The sequence below is a fragment of the Eumetopias jubatus genome, unplaced genomic scaffold (assembly GCF_037043125.1).
Source record: "Eumetopias jubatus isolate StellerSeaLion01/CBP00866 unplaced genomic scaffold, mEumJub1_p1.0 scaffold_1, whole genome shotgun sequence".
NCBI lineage: Eukaryota > Metazoa > Chordata > Mammalia > Carnivora > Otariidae > Eumetopias > Eumetopias jubatus.
The window spans coordinates 153,564,212-153,582,428 of NW_028274807.1; the positions used below are offsets into that span (position 1 = coordinate 153,564,212).

General features: G+C 38.2%; 1 protein-coding gene across 2 annotated transcripts in view; it reads right to left on the minus strand.

Moving 5' to 3' along the window:
• Positions 1 to 516: 516 nt before the first annotated feature.
• Positions 517 to 18,217, minus strand: part of PDCD6IP (programmed cell death 6 interacting protein) — an 85,959-nt gene continuing 68,258 nt past the window's right edge. For both annotated transcript variants that reach the window (XM_028107041.2, XM_028107040.2), the window contains exons 16-18: positions 13,657 to 13,780; positions 5,020 to 5,210; positions 517 to 4,098 (exon numbers count right to left, since the gene is read on the minus strand). In XM_028107041.2, coding sequence (XP_027962842.1) covers positions 3,924 to 4,098; positions 5,020 to 5,210; positions 13,657 to 13,780 — 490 coding nt within the window. In that variant the 3' untranslated portion in view covers positions 517 to 3,923. The remainder of the gene's footprint in view (positions 4,099 to 5,019; positions 5,211 to 13,656; positions 13,781 to 18,217) is intronic.

Below are 18,217 nucleotides of genomic sequence, written 5' to 3' on the forward strand. Positions count from 1 at the left end.
CTGACTCTTGGAGCCAGTTTGTTCAGCTTCAACAAATTTGGAAGACATACAGCATCGACTCATTTTCTGATAAATTGTGCATTGTGAGCTACATAATAAAACAGTTGCATCTGACCTTAAAACATGGAAGAAGTAGAAAGAAAATACATGTTTTAAAACATGAACACATTTCAAAAAATTTAAAAATAAAAGATGAACACATTTCACCATCTCCCCTTTCCTAACCAACCGAGTAACACACTACACACTTCCAAAAACTAACCCCCCCCCAAAAAAATTACTTGAAAAGATTCTTCATCTTAAAGAACTGGGGCTGCCCATCACAAGTAATGAAAAACATGGTCCGTCCATGATCAAGTATGGGGCTGACCACTGTAAGAAAACATTTAAACACTGTCTCATGTACTTAGTCAAAGTGGTAATTTTATTTCCCAAACCACCATTTATCAAATAAACTGCAGAAACTATAAAGCTGAAGGATAAACACTTCAAAAAAGAATTCATACTCCAAGGAAGTAAGAATCTTTCAACTTTTATTTCTAGGATACATTCATCTGGAACCTTTTTGCTTTACAATTTTCCCCCTAAGAGAAATGAATACAATAAAAATATAATCCAACTACCAGCAATGTTTGTAACCAGAAAAGAATCTAAAATCTCTGGTGTGATAATATAGGATTTTTTTTAAAAATATAAACTTCATACCAGAAATAAAGCCTGAATATTCTCTTTTTCTTTAAAAATATAATTTTTCCTTCTTAGCTCTTCCATGTAAATCTTATAATCAACCATTTAGTTCTACAGTCTATTTTTAAACTAGTAATTGCAACACTATAGCAGTTTTTCCCTACTTTGTATGCTGTTCTACTGTACTGCGAATCAACTAATAATTGCAGAAGTGTTTACAAAGAGAAAGAGATGCCACTAGGTTGTAGCAAGATTCTTCAAGATATACTGATTAAAAGAAAAAAAAATCCCCATTAGCAAACTGAAACCTACTTAACAAACTGCATTTTATCATGTTTATGAAATTAGAAAATGTGTATAAAGCACTTTTGCAAACTTTGTAAAGCTCTAATGGGAAACATTTTTAAAATCTGTTTTAACTAGAAAGGCTGCTGACTGGGACAGAAGTCAGGGACAGAAGGTTCTGTGAGATCCTGTTCTTTTTTTCTGTTAACTACTTACATTTGGGGAAGGAGAGATTATAAATTGCAAAGAAGCTGGGGGTATGGGTACGGGAATGTCTCACAAAGATTGACTGGTTTGCAGTGACATGGAACTGTTTTTCTTAACTGAGAATAAAGACCAAAGGATAGGAGTAGACCAATACTTTACACCAGACTGAGAAGTCAAACCATTTGTCTCCAATTAGGAACAAGAAATAAGAGAAGTGAGGCTTTTCCCCACTTCTGACTAGCTCCTCCATGCAAAGCTTCATTACTTGCAGTCCATTTAAAAACAGTATTCCAAACCTAAACATAAATGGTCTGGGATGGTTTCTTTAGTTTAGGAAAATAATCAAAAAGCCTAATTATAAACATAAGTAACAACATACCTGAACCAGAGTGGACACTTTCCTACCTCTAGAAAAATAGCATTGTCCATAACAACGTTTTAGGGTATCTTGTGGAATATAGGAAGTTAAGCGAAGGACAAAAAAGTTCGGTAACAAAAATAATCCCAGTGGGGCTTCCTTGTTTGTTAGAATGCAAAATAGATGTAACAGAAACTTCCATGAGCTACCCTAATGAAATTAGAAAGGCTATGAAGACAGCCCCAGCAATGAAGGGCTGCAGAAATTTAGTCATCTGTACCCAGACACGGGCGACCAAAAAGAGTATCCTCAATTACCTAAAGGATGAGTGAACTGACCAAAGGAATGGGTCTGCATTACTGCATAAAAAAAGGGCTTTGAGCGAGTCAGGCTTGCTGGAAGAGACTGCCACTTGGGGCTTTGGAGCCTCCTTTCTAACAGTTTCTGAACAATTTTCCTGTGGCTCTCTGGGAGCAGGCGTAGCTTAGCACAGGGAATGGGCTAAGTGGCCTTATAACCTCTTTTGCCCCATGATGCTCTTACTCTTCTTAGTGTCTTCTTTCCCCAAGAGAATATTCAGGCCAATTTGCTTTTGTTTTTTTCTGCATTAGTAAGAATAAACTAGCAATTTGGAATACCCTTAACTCTGAGTACCTCATGTTAGTATAGGATACCATGAGTAATAAGAATGTAGAACTTTAATGCCTTTTACATAAGAGTCAAACAAGCCTATGTCATATTTTGATGATTCCACATTAATAAAATTTAGTGATATGTGAAAAACTACTTTTGCCAAGGTTTTAACTATTGGACTTTAAACCAATTTCAATATTCCATGGAAAGGTCATTTATATTAAAGTAACATGCCTTCATGTTTTCTACACACAACAACAGAGTAAGATTTTTTTAATGTACATGTATTTTTTAACCAATGCACTCCCTTTTACAATCACACCTTCAGTCCAACATTTAAAATATAAACCCAAACTGTCAATGAAAGAACAGTGGACCAAATGACAGTTATCATTTAAATATAACAATAATGCAAGAAAAGGTGAGCATCAAAACTTAGAAAATAAACATAAACAGATTCATTGGAAATCTGCTCATATGCCTGATGTGTTCAGAAATGAACCTCATACAAAACAGATCCCACTATTAGACAACTCATTCTTTTCTCATTTACTCACTCCATGATGCATGTCTCACTATTTTTACTGAGATTTATACAGTGATTAATTATCCTAACAGCAGAGCTTAATATTAAATATACAGCCTACTCCAGAATTGGCATATGCTCCCAACAACTGTTTTGTATGCTCCCTGAATTATAAAATAGTCTAATTTTTTAGGAGCATAAAAATGAAAGGGCTTAGATCTATTCATATACATTGTGCATTAAATGTTACTAAGTTAAGACAGTAAGGTAGAAAAAAGGAATAGAAGGGTCCAGTAAATTTTCTTTAAACGATCCCATTACCTTAGACAATACTGTCAATGATATGTATTTATTTTTACCAGTTTATGAAAAAAAGGGAATTATCAGAATTTGTATCAATTTCTTGGAGAGGCTAATAATAAAACTTTAAATATACATATTTATTTGTGTATTTATTTGAAGAATCTTTGGTAGCACTTGTGTTTCTTCCACATTATAGGACTTTTCAAAATAAATGTCAAAATTAATTTACTAATCAGCATATGAAAGATAAATTACAGTACTATTCTTTTGGTTTTCCTAAAAACCTGACTATTAAAACTTGCACTAATCATGCACTTAAACACAGTTATCTGTTTAACTTACGTACATATAAAATGAGAGACTAATACCAGAAAGAAATTAGACAATAATGAGAATCAATGACAAAACATAACAATGACAACTGTTCTTAAGTAATTTATTTTTAAATTATGATTTACAATGCTTTGATTATGCAAAATAGTATAATGGAAATTAAACCAAATTGATAAACCAAAAGAGAAAGAAAACTTCGTTTTCTTGAATATCAGTACTTAAACCATCATTATAAATAAGTATCTGTTGTCCCAACCACATCTTATGTAGACATAAGTATAATAATTTCAAACGTTTCACTTGTGGGTTTAATTTCTCATTTTCAACTTTTATGAACTGAAATGTAATTTATTTCAAATCCTAGTATACCTATTTAGTGTTTATACTGCAACAGCAGCATCTCTCAGTGTGCAATCAAATGTAGAACTGGGGCACAGTTTTTTAGCTTTCAGCCACAGACAGAAATTATACACTGCGTTCAGTACAACAGAATACGTTATATTAACCAGAGCATAGAGTTTAGTACACTTATTGCAGGATTGGTACTTCTTTCCCTTTGAACTGAACCAGCTGAGCTTCTGAGCTGACATATTACTGCTGTGGATAGTAAGACTGCTGTGGGGGCTGAGGGAAGGGGTATGAAGGCTGCTGGGGTCCTGGGTATGGAGCCTGTCCAGGGCTCTGGTGATACACTGGCGGATATGGCATATTATACTGGCCGTATGCGTAAGGATTATAGCCCATGGGCATGGGCATTTGGCAATACCTGATGAAAAGAAAACAAACAAACAAAAAAAGGATTGGTAAATCAAATACTGAAAAATGAAACGTAAGTTATTCTAAAACCAAGTTTTTTCAAGAAAGTCATTTTTCTCTATTTCTCAGCCTAGCAGAGAACGGTAGAGAGAAAAAAACAGCTATTTCAAGGTACTTATTAGAGAAAAGTGTTCCTATCCTGTTAATATTTGAGATAAAAGAATATTGAGTGTTTAATGCTATCCAGAAAATAATACTGCTGACAGAAATAAGACTAAATATTCAACTATTAATAAGGAATAAAAATGGAGACCTTTCATTTTAATGTAGCAACCTAAGTACATTCCTAATTCACAAGATTCAATACTCACTGTAACGCACATAAATTCAACGTTAACGAAGTTTTAGTATTTGGAAAATGGAATGTACTTACAAAGCAAACTTTGGAGCACATCTTAAGAGGTAGTCAAATGTCTCGATTTTTAAGATTAAAAATTATCACAAAGAAAGCTGTTCTTTAAGAAAGCACATGCCATAATTAGAGTTGTGTTCAACAGTCTGTCAGAATGCCAATATTTCAAAGTACAGGTACATAAACAAGGCCTTATCAGTCTTGCTAAGTTCAGAAAAGATGCCTATCCGTTTATCACCAAAATAAAGACAACCAAGGAAACAGTCTACATTCCATACAGACAAGATCTATTTAAGATGAACCCAGCATCAAAAACTAAAAACATAAATAAGCCTAGGAAATAGCCATTCGATTGCTCAAGTAAGTGCCTATAACATTAGTTTCACTTCTGTGTAAGCTGACAATGTAGCTTATTCATTCAGGACACCACCATGCAGAGGAAGGTGACCCTGTTTTTAAAAGGATAACCGGAGCTAGAAACATGAGCCAATGCATTCAGATGCTCAGGTGCAGCCTTACCCGGGGTATCCTGGATAGGTAGGATATGGGGGTCCCTGGGCCTGTGGCGGGGGAGCTGCTGGGCCAGGGGTGTGGGACGGAGCGGGCGGGGCGGTGCCAGTCCCCACGGCAGCTGGAGCAGTGGCAGGAGGAGCTCGATGTGCCGGAAGCACAGGAGGTGGAGGCCGGGCTGGGGGCTGGGGCTTAGCAGGCTGTAAGAAAAAGTCAACACTGACTACAAAAGGTTTCATGTTTCTGTCAAATTACTGTCAGTTAAAATAAATGAGGGCATATGAGAAACTCTATAATCCAACCAAATATATTTCTAATTTCCATTTTTAAATGTTGACTTATTGCTCTAGAAATGTATCACAGCTGAGGAATAATTCTCCAATTCATGGAAACTGCACAGCTACTGCTCTATTCCTGACGCCTAATACTTAATCATTTACTGTAGCTCATTACTGCTCCCATCAATGGTTAGACATTTGAGAAGGGAGGAAGGAGCAAGTCAGGTACAGGCTACTATTGTGATCTCCTCCTGGCCACAACACTTTTTATGCAAACATTTTCAAATATTTGAAAACTTATGAGAATAGTATAATAAACAAGCACATATTTACCAATTAAATTCAGCAATTATTAACATTTGGCCATATTTGCTTTATCTATATAGCTAAATCCATGTATTTATCTATCTAAATATTTGCAGAACCATGTGAAAGTCAACTGCAAACTTCATGACACCAGCCCGAAAGACTGTAGCATACAAGCCCTACATAATCACAATACCACTTCACCCTAAGGAAATAAACAATTATTTCCTAATGTCATTGAGTATCCACTCTACATTCAAGTTTCCCTATTTATCACCAAAAAAAGCTCTTAAGTTTTTATGAACCAAGATCGAATCGAGGTTCGTGTATTGCATTATTATTATGAATCTTTCCTCTTTTATTTTTCTAATTTTATTTTATTATGTTCTGTTAGTCACCATACATTACAACATTAGTTTTTGATGTAGTGATCCATGATTCATTGTTTACATATAATACCCAGTACTTCATGCAATATGTGCCCTCCTTAATACCCATCACTGGGCAAACCCATCCCCTCACACCCACTCCCCTCTAAAACCCTGTTTGTTTCTCAGAATCCATAGTCTCTCATGGTTCGTCTCCCCCTCCGATTTCCCCCCCTTCATTTTTCCCTTCCTACTTCTTTTTTTAACATATAATGTATTATTTGTTTCAGAGATACAGGTTTGTGATTCATCAGTCTTACACAATTCACAGCACTCACCATAGCATATACCCTCCCCAATGTCCATCACCCAGCCACCCCATTCCTGCCACTGCCCACCACTGCAGCAACCCTCGGTTTGTTTACTGATTAAGAGGGTCTTAGAGCTTGGCTCCCTCTATGGTTTCATCTTGTTTCATTTTTTCCTCCCTTCCCCTATTATCCTCTGTCTTGTTTCTCAAATTCCTCATATCAGTGAGATCATATGATAATTGTCTTTCTCTGAGAGACCATTTTCGCTTAGCATAAAGGCCTCTAGTTCCATCCACGTCATTGCAAATGGCAAGATTTCGTGTTTTTTTACGGCTGCATAATATTCCCTTGTGTGTGTGTGTATATGTACATACATACACACCACATCTTTATCCATTCATCTGTTGATGGACTTCTTGGCTCTTTCATTGGTTTGGTTATTGTGGACATTGATGCTATAAATATTGGGGTGCATGTACTCCTTCGGATCACTAAATTTGTATCTTTGCGGTAAATACCCAGTAGTGCAATTGCTGGGTCAGAGGGTAGCTCTATTTTTGACTTTTTGAGGAACCTCCGTACTGTTTTTCAGAGTGGTTGCACCAGCTTGCATTCCCACCAACAGTGTAGAAGGGTTCCCCTTTCTCTGCATCGTCACCAACATCTGTCGTTTCCTGACTTATTAATTTTAGCCATTCTGACTGGTGTGAGGTGGTATCTCATTGAGGTTTTGATTTGGATTTCCCTGATGCCGAGTTATGTGGAGCACATAATTGTTGGCCATTTGGATGTGTCTGTTGGCCATTTGGATGTCTTTGCAGAAATGTCTGTTCGTGTCTTCTGCTCATTTCTACACTGGATTAGTTGTTCTTTGGGTGTTAAGTTCTTTATAGATTTTGGATACTAGCCCTTTATCTGACACGCCGTTTGCAAATATCTTCTCCCATTCTGTCAGTTGTCTTTTGGGTTTGTTGACTGTGTCCTTTGCTGTGCAAAAGGTTTTTATCTTGATGAATTTCCAATAGTTCACTTTTACCCTTGCTTCCCTTGCCTTTGGCGATGTGTCTAGGAAAAAGTTGCTGCGGCTGAGGTGGAAAACATTGCTGCCTGTGTTCTCCTCTAGGATTCTGATGGATTCCTGTCTCACATTTAGGTCTTTCATCCATTTCGAGTCTGTTTTTGTGTGTGGTGTAAGGAAATGGTCCAGTTTCATTCTTCTGCCTGTGGCTGTCCGATTCTCCCACTACCATTTGTTGAAGAGACTGTCTTTTCTCCATTGGACATTCTTTCTTGCCTTGTCGAAGATTAGTTGACCATAGAGTTGAGGGTCCATTTCTGGGTTCTCTGTTCTGTACCACTGATCTATGTGTCTTGTTTTGCCAGTACTATACTGTCTTGATGATGACAGCTTTGTAATAGAGCTTGAAGTCCGGAATTGTGATGCCACCAGCTTTGCTTTTCTATTTCAACATTCCTCTGGCTATTCGGGGTCTTTTCTGGTTCCATACAAATTTTAGGATTATTTGTTCCATCTCTTTGAAAAAAGTTGATGGTATTTTGACAGGGATTGCATTAAATGTGCAGACTGCTCTGGTAGCATAGACATGTTCACAATATTTGTTCTTCCAATCCATGAGCACGGAACGTTCTTCCATTTCTTTGTGTCTTCCTCAATTTCTTTCATGAGTATTCTATAGTGTTCTGAATACAGATTCTTTGCCTCTTTGGTTAGATTTATTCCTAGGTATCTTACGGTTTTGGGTGCAATTGTAAATGGGATCGACTCCTTAATTTCTCTTTCTTCTGTTTTGTTGTTGGTGTACAGAAATGCCACTGATTTCTGTGGATTGATTTTATATCCTGCCACTTTACTGAATGCCTGTATGAGCTCTAGCAGTTTTGGGGTGGAGTCTTTTGGGTTTTCCACATACAGTATCATATCATCTGCAAAGAGTGAGAGTTTGACTTCTTCTTTGCCGATTCGGATGCCTTTTATTTCTTTTTGTGGTCTGATTGCTGTGGCTAGGACTTCTAGTACTATGTGGAATAGCAGTGGTGATAGTGGACATCCCTGCCATGTTCCTGACCTTAGGGGAAAAGCTCTCAGTTTTTCCCGATTCAGAATGATATTCGCTGTGGGTTTTTCATAGATGGTTTTTATGATATTGAGGTATGTACCCTCTATCCCTACACTCTGAAGAGTTTTAATCAAGAAAGGATGCTGTACTTTGTCAAATGCTTTTTCTGCATCTATTGAGAGGATCATACGGATCTTGTTCTTTCTTTTATTAATGTATTCTATCACACTGATTGATTTGCGGATGTTGAACCAACCTTGCAGCCCAGGAATAATCGCGCACTTGGTTGTGATGAATAATACTTTCAACGTACTGTTGAATCCTACTGGCTAGTATTTTGGTGAGAATTTTTGCACCCATGTTCATCAGGGATATTGTTCTGTAGTTCTTTTTGATGGGGTCTTTGGTTTTGGGATCAAGGTAATGCTGGCCTCATAAAATGAGTTTGGAAGTTTTCCTTCCATTTCTATTTTTTGGAACAGTTTCAGAAGCATGGGTATTAATTCTTCTTTAAATGTTTGGTAGAATTCCCTTGGGAAGCCATCTGGCCCTGGGCTCTTGTTTGTTGGGAGATTTGGGATGACTGCTTCCATTTCCTTACTGGTTATGGGTCTGTTCACGTTTTCTCTTTCTTCCTGGTTCAGTTTTGGTAGTTTATAGGTCTCTAGGAATGCATCCATTTCTTCCAGATTGTCTTAATTTGTTGGCATATAGTTGCTCATGATATGTTCTTATAGTTGTTTATATTTCTTTGGTGCTGGTTGTGATCTCTCCTCTTTCATTCGTGATTTTATTTATTTGGGTCGTTTCTCTTTTCTTTTTGGTAAGTCTGGCCAGGGGTTTATCAATCTTACTAATTCTTTCAAAGAACCAGCTTCTAGCTTCGTTGATCTGTTCTACTGTTCTTTTGAATCTATTTCATTGATTTGTGCTCTGCTCTTTATTATTTCTCTTCTCCTGCTGGGCTTAGGCCTTATTTGCTGTTCTTTCTCCATCTCCTTTAGGTGTAGGGTTAGGTTGGGTATTGGAGACCTTTCTTGTTTCTTGAGAAAGGCTTGTATTGCTATATACTTTCCTCTTAGGACCGCCTTTGCCGCATCCCAAAGATTTTGAACACTTGTGTTTTCATTTTCATTGGTTTCCATGAATTTTTTTTAATTCTTCTTTAATTTTCCTGGTTGACCCATTCATTCTTTAGTAGGATGCTCTTCAGCCTCCACGTAGTTCTTTCCGACTTTCCTCTTGTGATTGAGTTCTAGTTTCAAAGCATTGTGGTCTGAAAATTTGCAGGGAATGATCCCAATCTTTTGGTACTGGTTGAGACCTGATTTGTGACCTAGGATGTGAGATGTGATCTATTCTGGAGAATGTTCCATGGGCACTAGAGAAGAATGTGTATTCTGTTGCTTTGGGATGGAATGTTCTGAATATATCTGTCAAGTCCCATCTGGTCCAGCGTGTCATTTAAAGCCTTTATTTCCTTGTTGATCTTTTGCTTAGATGATCTGTCCGTTTCCATGAGGGGGGTGTTAAAGTCCCCTACTATTATTGTATTGTCGTTGATGTGTTTCTTTGATTTTGTTAATTGGCTTATATGACTGGCTGCTCCCATGTTAGGGGCATAGATATTTACAATTGTTAGATCTTCTTGTTGGATAGACCCTTTAAGTAGGATATAGTGTCCTTCCTCTTTTCTTATATTATAGTCTTTGGTTTAAAATCTAATTTGTCTGACATAAGGATTGCCACCCCAGCTTTCTTTTGGTGTCCATTAGCATGGTAAATGGTTTTCCACCCCCTCACTTTCAATCTGGGGGTATCTCTGGGTCTAAAATGAGTCTCTTGCAGACAGCATATCGATGGGTCTTTTTTTTTTTTTTTTTAATCCAATCTGATAGCCTGTGTCCTTTGATTGGGGCATTCAGCCCATTACATTCGGGGTAACTATGGAAAGATATGAATTTAGTGCCATTGTATTGCCTGTAAGGTGACTGTTACCGTACACTGTCTGTGTTCCTTTCTGGTCTATGTTACTTTTAGGCTTCCTCTTTGCTTAGAGGAACCCTTTCAATATTTCTTGTAGCGCTGGTTTCGTGTTTGCAAATTCCTTAATTTTTGTTTGTCCTGGAAGCTTTTTATCTCTCCTTCTATTTTCAATGACAGCCTAGCTGGATATAGTATTCTTGGCTGCATATTTTTCTCATTTAGTGCTCTGAATATATCTTGCCAGTCCTTTCTGGCCTGCCAGGTCTCTGTGGATAGGTCTGTTGGCAATCTAATGTTTCTACCATTGTAGGTTACAGATCTCTTCTCCCGAGCTGCTTTCAGGGTTTTCTCTTTGTCTCTGAGACTCGTTAAGTTTTACTGTTAGATGTTGGGTGTTGACCTGTTTTTATTGATTTTGAGGGGGGTGTTCTCTGTGCCTTCTGGATTTTGATGCCTGTTTCTTTCCCCAAATTAGGGAAGTTCTCCACTATAATTTGCCCCAATATACCTTCTGCCCCTCTCTTCTTCTTCTGGGATCCCAATTATTCTAATATTGTTTCGTCTTACAGTATCACTTCTCTCTCGAATTCTGCCCTCGTGATCCAGTATTTGTTTCTCTCTCTTTTCTCAGCTTTATTCTCCATCATTTGGTCTTCTATATCACTAATTCTCTCTTCTGCCTCATTTATCCTAGCAGTTAAAGCCTCCATTTTTGATTGCACCTCATTAATAGCCTTTTTTATTTCGACTTGGTTAGATTTTAGTTCTTTTATTTCTCCAGAAAGGGTTTCCCTAGTATCTTCCATGCTTTTTTCAAGCCCAGCTAGTACCTTTATAATCATCATTCTGAACTCTAGTTCCAACATCCTACTAATGTCCGTATTGATAGGGTCCCTGGCAGTCGGTACTGCCTCTTGTTCTTTTAAGGTCAGTTTTTCTGTTGTCATTTTGTCCAGAGAATAGATGAATGAGAGAACAAAATGCTAAGAAGGTAACATCGGCCCCAGAAAAATATACACTAAACAAATCAGAAGAGACCCAAAAGCGGGGGGGAAGGAAGGAACAGAAAAAAGAATATGATCAGGCTGGTGGATAGATCAGAGCGACCACACACTAGATTTTGGGTGTATTTTGGTCTTTTAGAAGAAACTGCCTCCCAAAATTTTAAGGAAAGAAAAACATATATGTACAAAAATAAGCGTAAATACAATGAAGGGATGGAATATGACTGTAAAGATGGAAATTATAAAAGATTTTATAAAAGGAATTGATAAGAAGTTGGTTGAATAAAGAAAGAGGAAAAATTTTAAAAAAACAAAAGAAATAAAAAAGGGGGGGGAATGTGATCAGGCAGGAGACCAGAACAAAGCCATACACTAGAGATTAAAGGTATATTTTGGTCTGTTAGAAGAAACTGTATCCCAAAATTTTAAGGAGAGAACTTATATATATACAAAAAATAAGGTTAACTACAATGAAGGGATAGACTATGACTCTAAAAATGAAAATTTTTAAAAATTTTATAAAAGGAATTGATAAGATGTTGGTTAAAAAAGGGAAAAAGAAAAATTTTAAAAAAATAGAAAAAAATAAAGAAAGTTTAAAAAATTAACTTTGAAAGACTAAAGAATCATGGGGGAAAAAAAGGCATGAATTCTATGTGCTGTATTCCCCTAGTGCTGGCATTCTCCCATTCTCACTGATCAGTAAACTTGGTCTTGGCTGGCTGTTCCTGCTGATCTTCTGGGGGAGAGGCCTGTTGCAGTGGTTCCCAAATGTCTTTGCCAGAGGCGGAATTGCCCCACCCTTGCCAGGTCCGGGCTAAGTAATCTGCTCGGGTTTGCTCTCGGGAGCTTTTGTTTTCCCTGCAAGCTTTCTGTACAGCTTTGGAGGATGAGAGTGCAAATGGAAATCCCCCAATCTCTGCCCCGGAGGAGCCGAGAACTTGGGGCCCCACTCCTCAGTGAGCCCCCAGAGAAAAGCAGTCAATCGCTCCTGTCTCCCCGGTCTCCGGCCACCCTCCGTGCTCACCCGGCCTGTGACAGAGCGTTTCTATCTCTGACACCTGACCCCGTGTGGAGTCTCCAAACCCAGCAGATTCCTGTGGTGCGCTCCTGCGCCGCTCCCCCCAGGGGACGGAGGGGAATCTCCCTGGATCTGCCGCTTGTTGGGTCCCTGCTGGAAGAGCAGTGGTCCGACTGCCACGGATCATGGTTTATAGCAACCCCGAGCTGAGAGCCCGTTCCTCGGCTCCATCTCTGCAGCCGGCTTCCCTGCTCCGATACCTAGGCGCTCTGCCGCACTCAGGCATCCCCAGTCTTTCTGTGACCCCGAGGGTCCTGAGACCACACTGTCCCAGCGAGGGTTCCACCCCCAGCTTAACCACTGGAGCGACGTCCCTCAGCAGAGCCGACTTCTAAAAGTTCCAATTTTGTGCTGCACAGCTCTATCACTTGCCAGTAGCGGATGACAAAGGCCTCCTCCCCCGCCGTCTATCCTCCCGAATATCGCCTCGGATTCACTTCTCCGCACGTCCTACCTTCCAGAAAGTGGTCGCTTTTCTGTTCAGAAAGTTGCTGCTATTCTTTTCTTCGATCTCCTGTTGAGTTCGTAGGTGTTCAGAATGGTTTGATCCCTATCTAGCTGAATTCCTGGGACCAGACGAAATGTAGGTCTCCTATTCCTCTGCCATCTTGCTCTTCCCTCCTCTTTCCTCTCTTTTAAACCAGAATGCCCCACACCTATTTTTTTTCTTTCCATGACATTCACTTTTAGGAAAGACAAAGTGTCTCAAGAATGTTCCAGTTCTGGATTTGTCCAATTGTTTCCTAATGGCAGAATTAAACTTCTTGTTTTATAACACTGTATTTGCTATAAACTGAGAGTTGGTTCTAAGACTTGATTAGATTCAAGTTAAACCTTTTCTGGCAAGAATTCATGAGTGATGCTGAATTCTTTGTATTGTAAAACATCAAAAGGCTGGTCACCTGATGAAAACTGGCAACCACCAGATCTTTACAATGTAAAGACTGTTTTATCCTTTACGACAAAAAAGCAGTCACTTATGTAAAACTTCCATTTAAAAACCGTGGTTGCGGGGCACCTGGGTGGCTCAGTCGTTAAGCAGCTGCCTTTGGCTCAGGTCATGGTCCCAGCGTCCTGGGATTGAGCCCCGCATTGGGCTCCCTGCTCAGCGGGAAGCCTGCTTCCCCCTCTCCCACTGCCCCTGCTTATGTTCCCTCTCTCGCTGTTTCTCTGTCAAATAAATAAATAAAATCTTTAAAAGAAAAAAACAAAAAAACCACCGTTGCTTACTGACCGGCATGGTTCTTGGTGCTGGCGTAGGAGGGGCTGACACATGCCCCACAGCTGGAGAAGACTGATATGCAGGTGTAGGAATTGAAGGAGCACTAGGTTCCCTGGCAATGCTTTGCTGCAAGTCCCTTATTAAAGACAAAAATGTTAGGAATTAACATAACTTAAAAAAACAACACATATAAAAAGGCCTTTTTTTTCACAGTTTTTTTAATTTAAATTCAATTAATTAACATATAGTGTATTATTACTATCAGGGGTAGAGTTCAGTGATTCATCAGTCTTGTATAATACCCAGTGCTCATCATGTCATGTGCCCTCTGTATTGTCCATCACCCAAGTTACTCCATCCTCCCACCCCCCTCCCTGCCAGCAACCCTCAGTTTGTTTCCTATGATTAAGAGTCCCTTACGATTTGCCTCCCTCTGTGATTTCATCTTGTTTTATTTTCCCCTCCCTTCCCCTATGATCCTCTGTTTTGTTTAAATTCCACATGACAATTGTCATATGATTTTGTTTAAATTCCACATGAATTTGGAGATTATGATAATTGGTCTGTTGGTAACTGTCTTTGATAATAAGATAATATGATATGATAATTGTCTTTCTGATTGACTTATTTCACTTAGCATAATACCGTCTAGTTCCATCCACGTCATTGCAAATGCCAAGATTTCATTTTTTGATGGCTGCATAATATTCCATTGTGTGTGTGTGTGTGTGTGTGTGTGTGTGTACACACACATATACACACACACACATCTTCTTTATCCATTCATCTGTCGATGGACATCTGAGCTCTTTCCATAGTTTGGCTATTGTGGGCACTGCTGCTATAAACACTGGGGTGCAGGTGCCCCTTCAGATCACTACATTTGTATCTTTGGGATAAATACCTAGTAGAACAATTGCTGGGTCATAGGACAGCTCTATTTTCAACATTTTGAGGAACCTCCATACTGTTTTCTGGAGTGGCTGTACCAGTTTGCATTTCCAGGCTGTACCAGTTTGCATTCCCACCAACAGTGTAGGAGGGTTCCCCTTTCTCTGCATCCTCACCAACATCTGTCATTTCCTGACTGGTTAATTTTAGCCATTCTGACTGGTGTGAGGTAAATACCAGGTCTTTTTAAAATTTTTCTTCTCTTCATATATGAAACAGAAAATAAACTCAGAACAATGATGGTATTTTAAAATATACTACATTTTTGTTCTTAACTAGAACTAACAAATCTTTTTTCCTACTATTTAATGAAATGAAGTTAGTTCTTTTTCTATTTCTGAAGACTAGGAAACGATCAGGGATCAGTTATAGCTAGAGTAAGGAACATGTCAAACTGAGCAGGTAGTCCTAAAAGACTGCCCACTCTCTATTAAGAAGTCATCCTCTAGATGGGAAACTCGTAACCACAACTGCTCACAGTCAGCTAGCTGTTTCATACCAGTGTTTATAGAAAACAAAACAAAAGGTGAGAAAGCTAACCAATCAAACCATTATGCAAATTTCTTGATGAAAATTTTCTGAAGATATTCAAAGAAATGCAGCACTAGATATTTTATGTTAAAAGATACCTCAAAATCTGTAAGGTAAATGCATGATAGATTGTTGAAAGGATAAGTACTAAAATTTAGGAAAATAATTTAAGGTCCACTCCAACAGTAAATTGCAATCCATCCCAAAATCTCAACTAACCAAAACCCTAACGTAAAATGCACTCTATGAAACACATGGTATTGATCAACTTCTACCTGCACCGAGTCATATACACAGAGAAGTAAATACGGCAAGCCCCACCATGTTTGCAACAGCACCTGTTGTCCTGACGTAACAATTAACTGCAACTCCCAGAGTCACCCCGACCACACTTTCACTCTCAAAAAAGGGTCCCAGTTGGAATATAAATTAGTCACTCTCTATATAAAGAAAGCTAATACACACTCATCAAGAAACCAAAAATACGGGGCACCTGGGTGGCTCTGTCAATTAAACGTCTGCCTTCAGCTCAGGTCATGATTCCAGGGTCATGGGATCGAGCTCCGCATCAGGCTCTCCACTCAGTGGCGAGTCGTTTCTCCCCCCACCCCCACCCCACCTCCCTCTCCCTCTGTGATCTTTCTCTAGTAAATAAATAAAATCTTAAAAAAAAAAAGCCAAAAATACTTCTTAATGTTTGTAAGTTTGTAATAACTGCTTACAACATAAATTAGAAGTTTTTAATCAACATTAAAATCCAAAAAGGTCATTCTGAAATACTTATGTGTATATTTCATATATACTAAATATATGTAATTATATTTAATATGTAATACTTCATTTATTATAATGGTTTATATAATTACAATTAATTAGATATTTGAGTATATTACAAATGCAATAGCTAATATATGTAATTATATTATAAAGCCTTAACATAATGCTTTTTTACCTTTGATAAATTCCAGAGATAGTTGCAATAAATAACACACTTACAGGACAAGTAGAATTTTCTAGCCACTTCCTAGTAATTATATAACTCAAAGCTATTAAATCATGAGACTAATAACATAAAAAAGCAAAAACATATGAATAAAATCCCACCAGTATCTCAATGCCAACAACCATCATTACTGACATTAGTTTTAAATCATTAGTGAAAAGAAGGTAAAGTTCAGGGTAAAGTATTTATTCTTTTTTGCACACTTTAATATAAAGAAGACATATTAGTCATGAGGAAAATGAAAATTAAAACCACAATAAAATAACACATCCACCAGAACAGCTAATGGCAAAAATACAGAGCAACCAACTCTAATACACTGCTAGTAGAAATATAAATTAGTACAACCACTTTGGAAACCGGCAGTTTCAACTAAAGCTCAATATACATATACCCCCTCACCTAGCAATTTCACTATTAGATATATATCCAACAGCACTATGCATATATGTGCTCACCAAAAGCAGAATCTAGAACTAGCCCATATGGCTATTAAACACCTGAAATGTGACTAGTGTGAACTGAGATGTGCTGTAAGTGGAAATTACACACCAAATTTCTAAGACTACTCTGAAAAAAAAGTAAAATATGTCATACATAACTTTTACGATTTTATGTTTAAATTATAATATTTTGGATATGCCAGCCTAAACAAAATATATTTTTGTTTTTTGGAGGTTTTTTTCTTAAGATTTTATTTATTTGACAGAGAGAGACAGTGAGAGAGAGAGAGAGTGCACACAAGCAGGGGGAGCGGCAGGCAGAGGGAGAGGGAGAAGCAGGCTCCCCGCCGAGCAGGGAACTCGATGTGGGGCTCGATCCCAGAATCCCGGGATCATGACCTGAGCCCGATGCAGACGTTTAACCAAATGAGCTACACAGGTGCCGCAACAAAATATATTTTTGAAAATTTAACTTTTAAAATGTGGCTACTGGAAATTTTAAATTGTGTATGTGGCTGCATAGTACTTTCACCCACGGACGAAGCTTTATTTATTTCACCATCCCTGGACATTTGGTTTGTTTCTATTCTTTCACTGATACCAGCAAAACTGGAGAGTTATGTTTTAGAACATCCATGCTCACACTAGTCATGGTATAGTGGCCAAAACTACACACTACTCAAATACTCAACAGAAGAATACATGCATAACATATTCACACAATGAAATATACCCAAATATGAAAATGAGATATCTACAACTACATACAACTCTATGGATGAGCCTCACAAATACAATGCTGACTGTAAACCAATTACAAAAGAGTACATGTGATTCCACTGATACACAGTGCAAAACAGGAGAAACTAGTCCACACTCTCACAGTAAGGATAATGGTTGCCCTGGGGAAAGCAGTTAATGACTGAGTAGATGCATGGATGATCCTTCTGTGGTGCTGAGAATGTTCTGTGAACTGACCCAAGTGTTCAATGCATGACTGTATTGTTTGTGAAAATTCAGTAAGATGTACACTTATGTATATTTTCTTAAAGATTTTGAGAGAGAGAGGGAGCGAGAGAGAGCATAAGCAGGGGGAGCGGCAGAGGGAGAGAGAGAAGCAGATGACCCACTGAGCAGGAAGCTGACCTGCGGCTCGATCCCAGGACCCTGGAATCACAACCTGAGCTGAAGGCAGACGCTCAACCCACTGAGCCACCCAGGCGCCCCTTATGTATACTTTTGTTTTGTTTTTATTTTATGGTCAGTAAACATGTTTTAAGGAATTTGGGCCCTTGATATTCAGAGTGATTTTAACAAAGTAAACCCTCAGATTTTTAAAAGCTAATGTATGTCTATCTGGCCTACCTTTCCATCCTTCGTGTACCTTTTAATCACCAAGCTAAAACCATTGACAAGTTGATGAATGTCTCAGAACTGATTTTGTTTATAGTATAAATATAGAAATACACAAGCAAATAGTAACAAACATAATTTTAAAGCTAGAGATTCCTAAGCCATGAACCTGTATTATACTACACAATTCTAAAAATAGTTATGTTAACCTATTTTACACTAAAGATTTAAGTGGAAAAACAGTACATACAACTAGAAAGTAAATTATCAGGGGCAACAAAATGATTTCAAC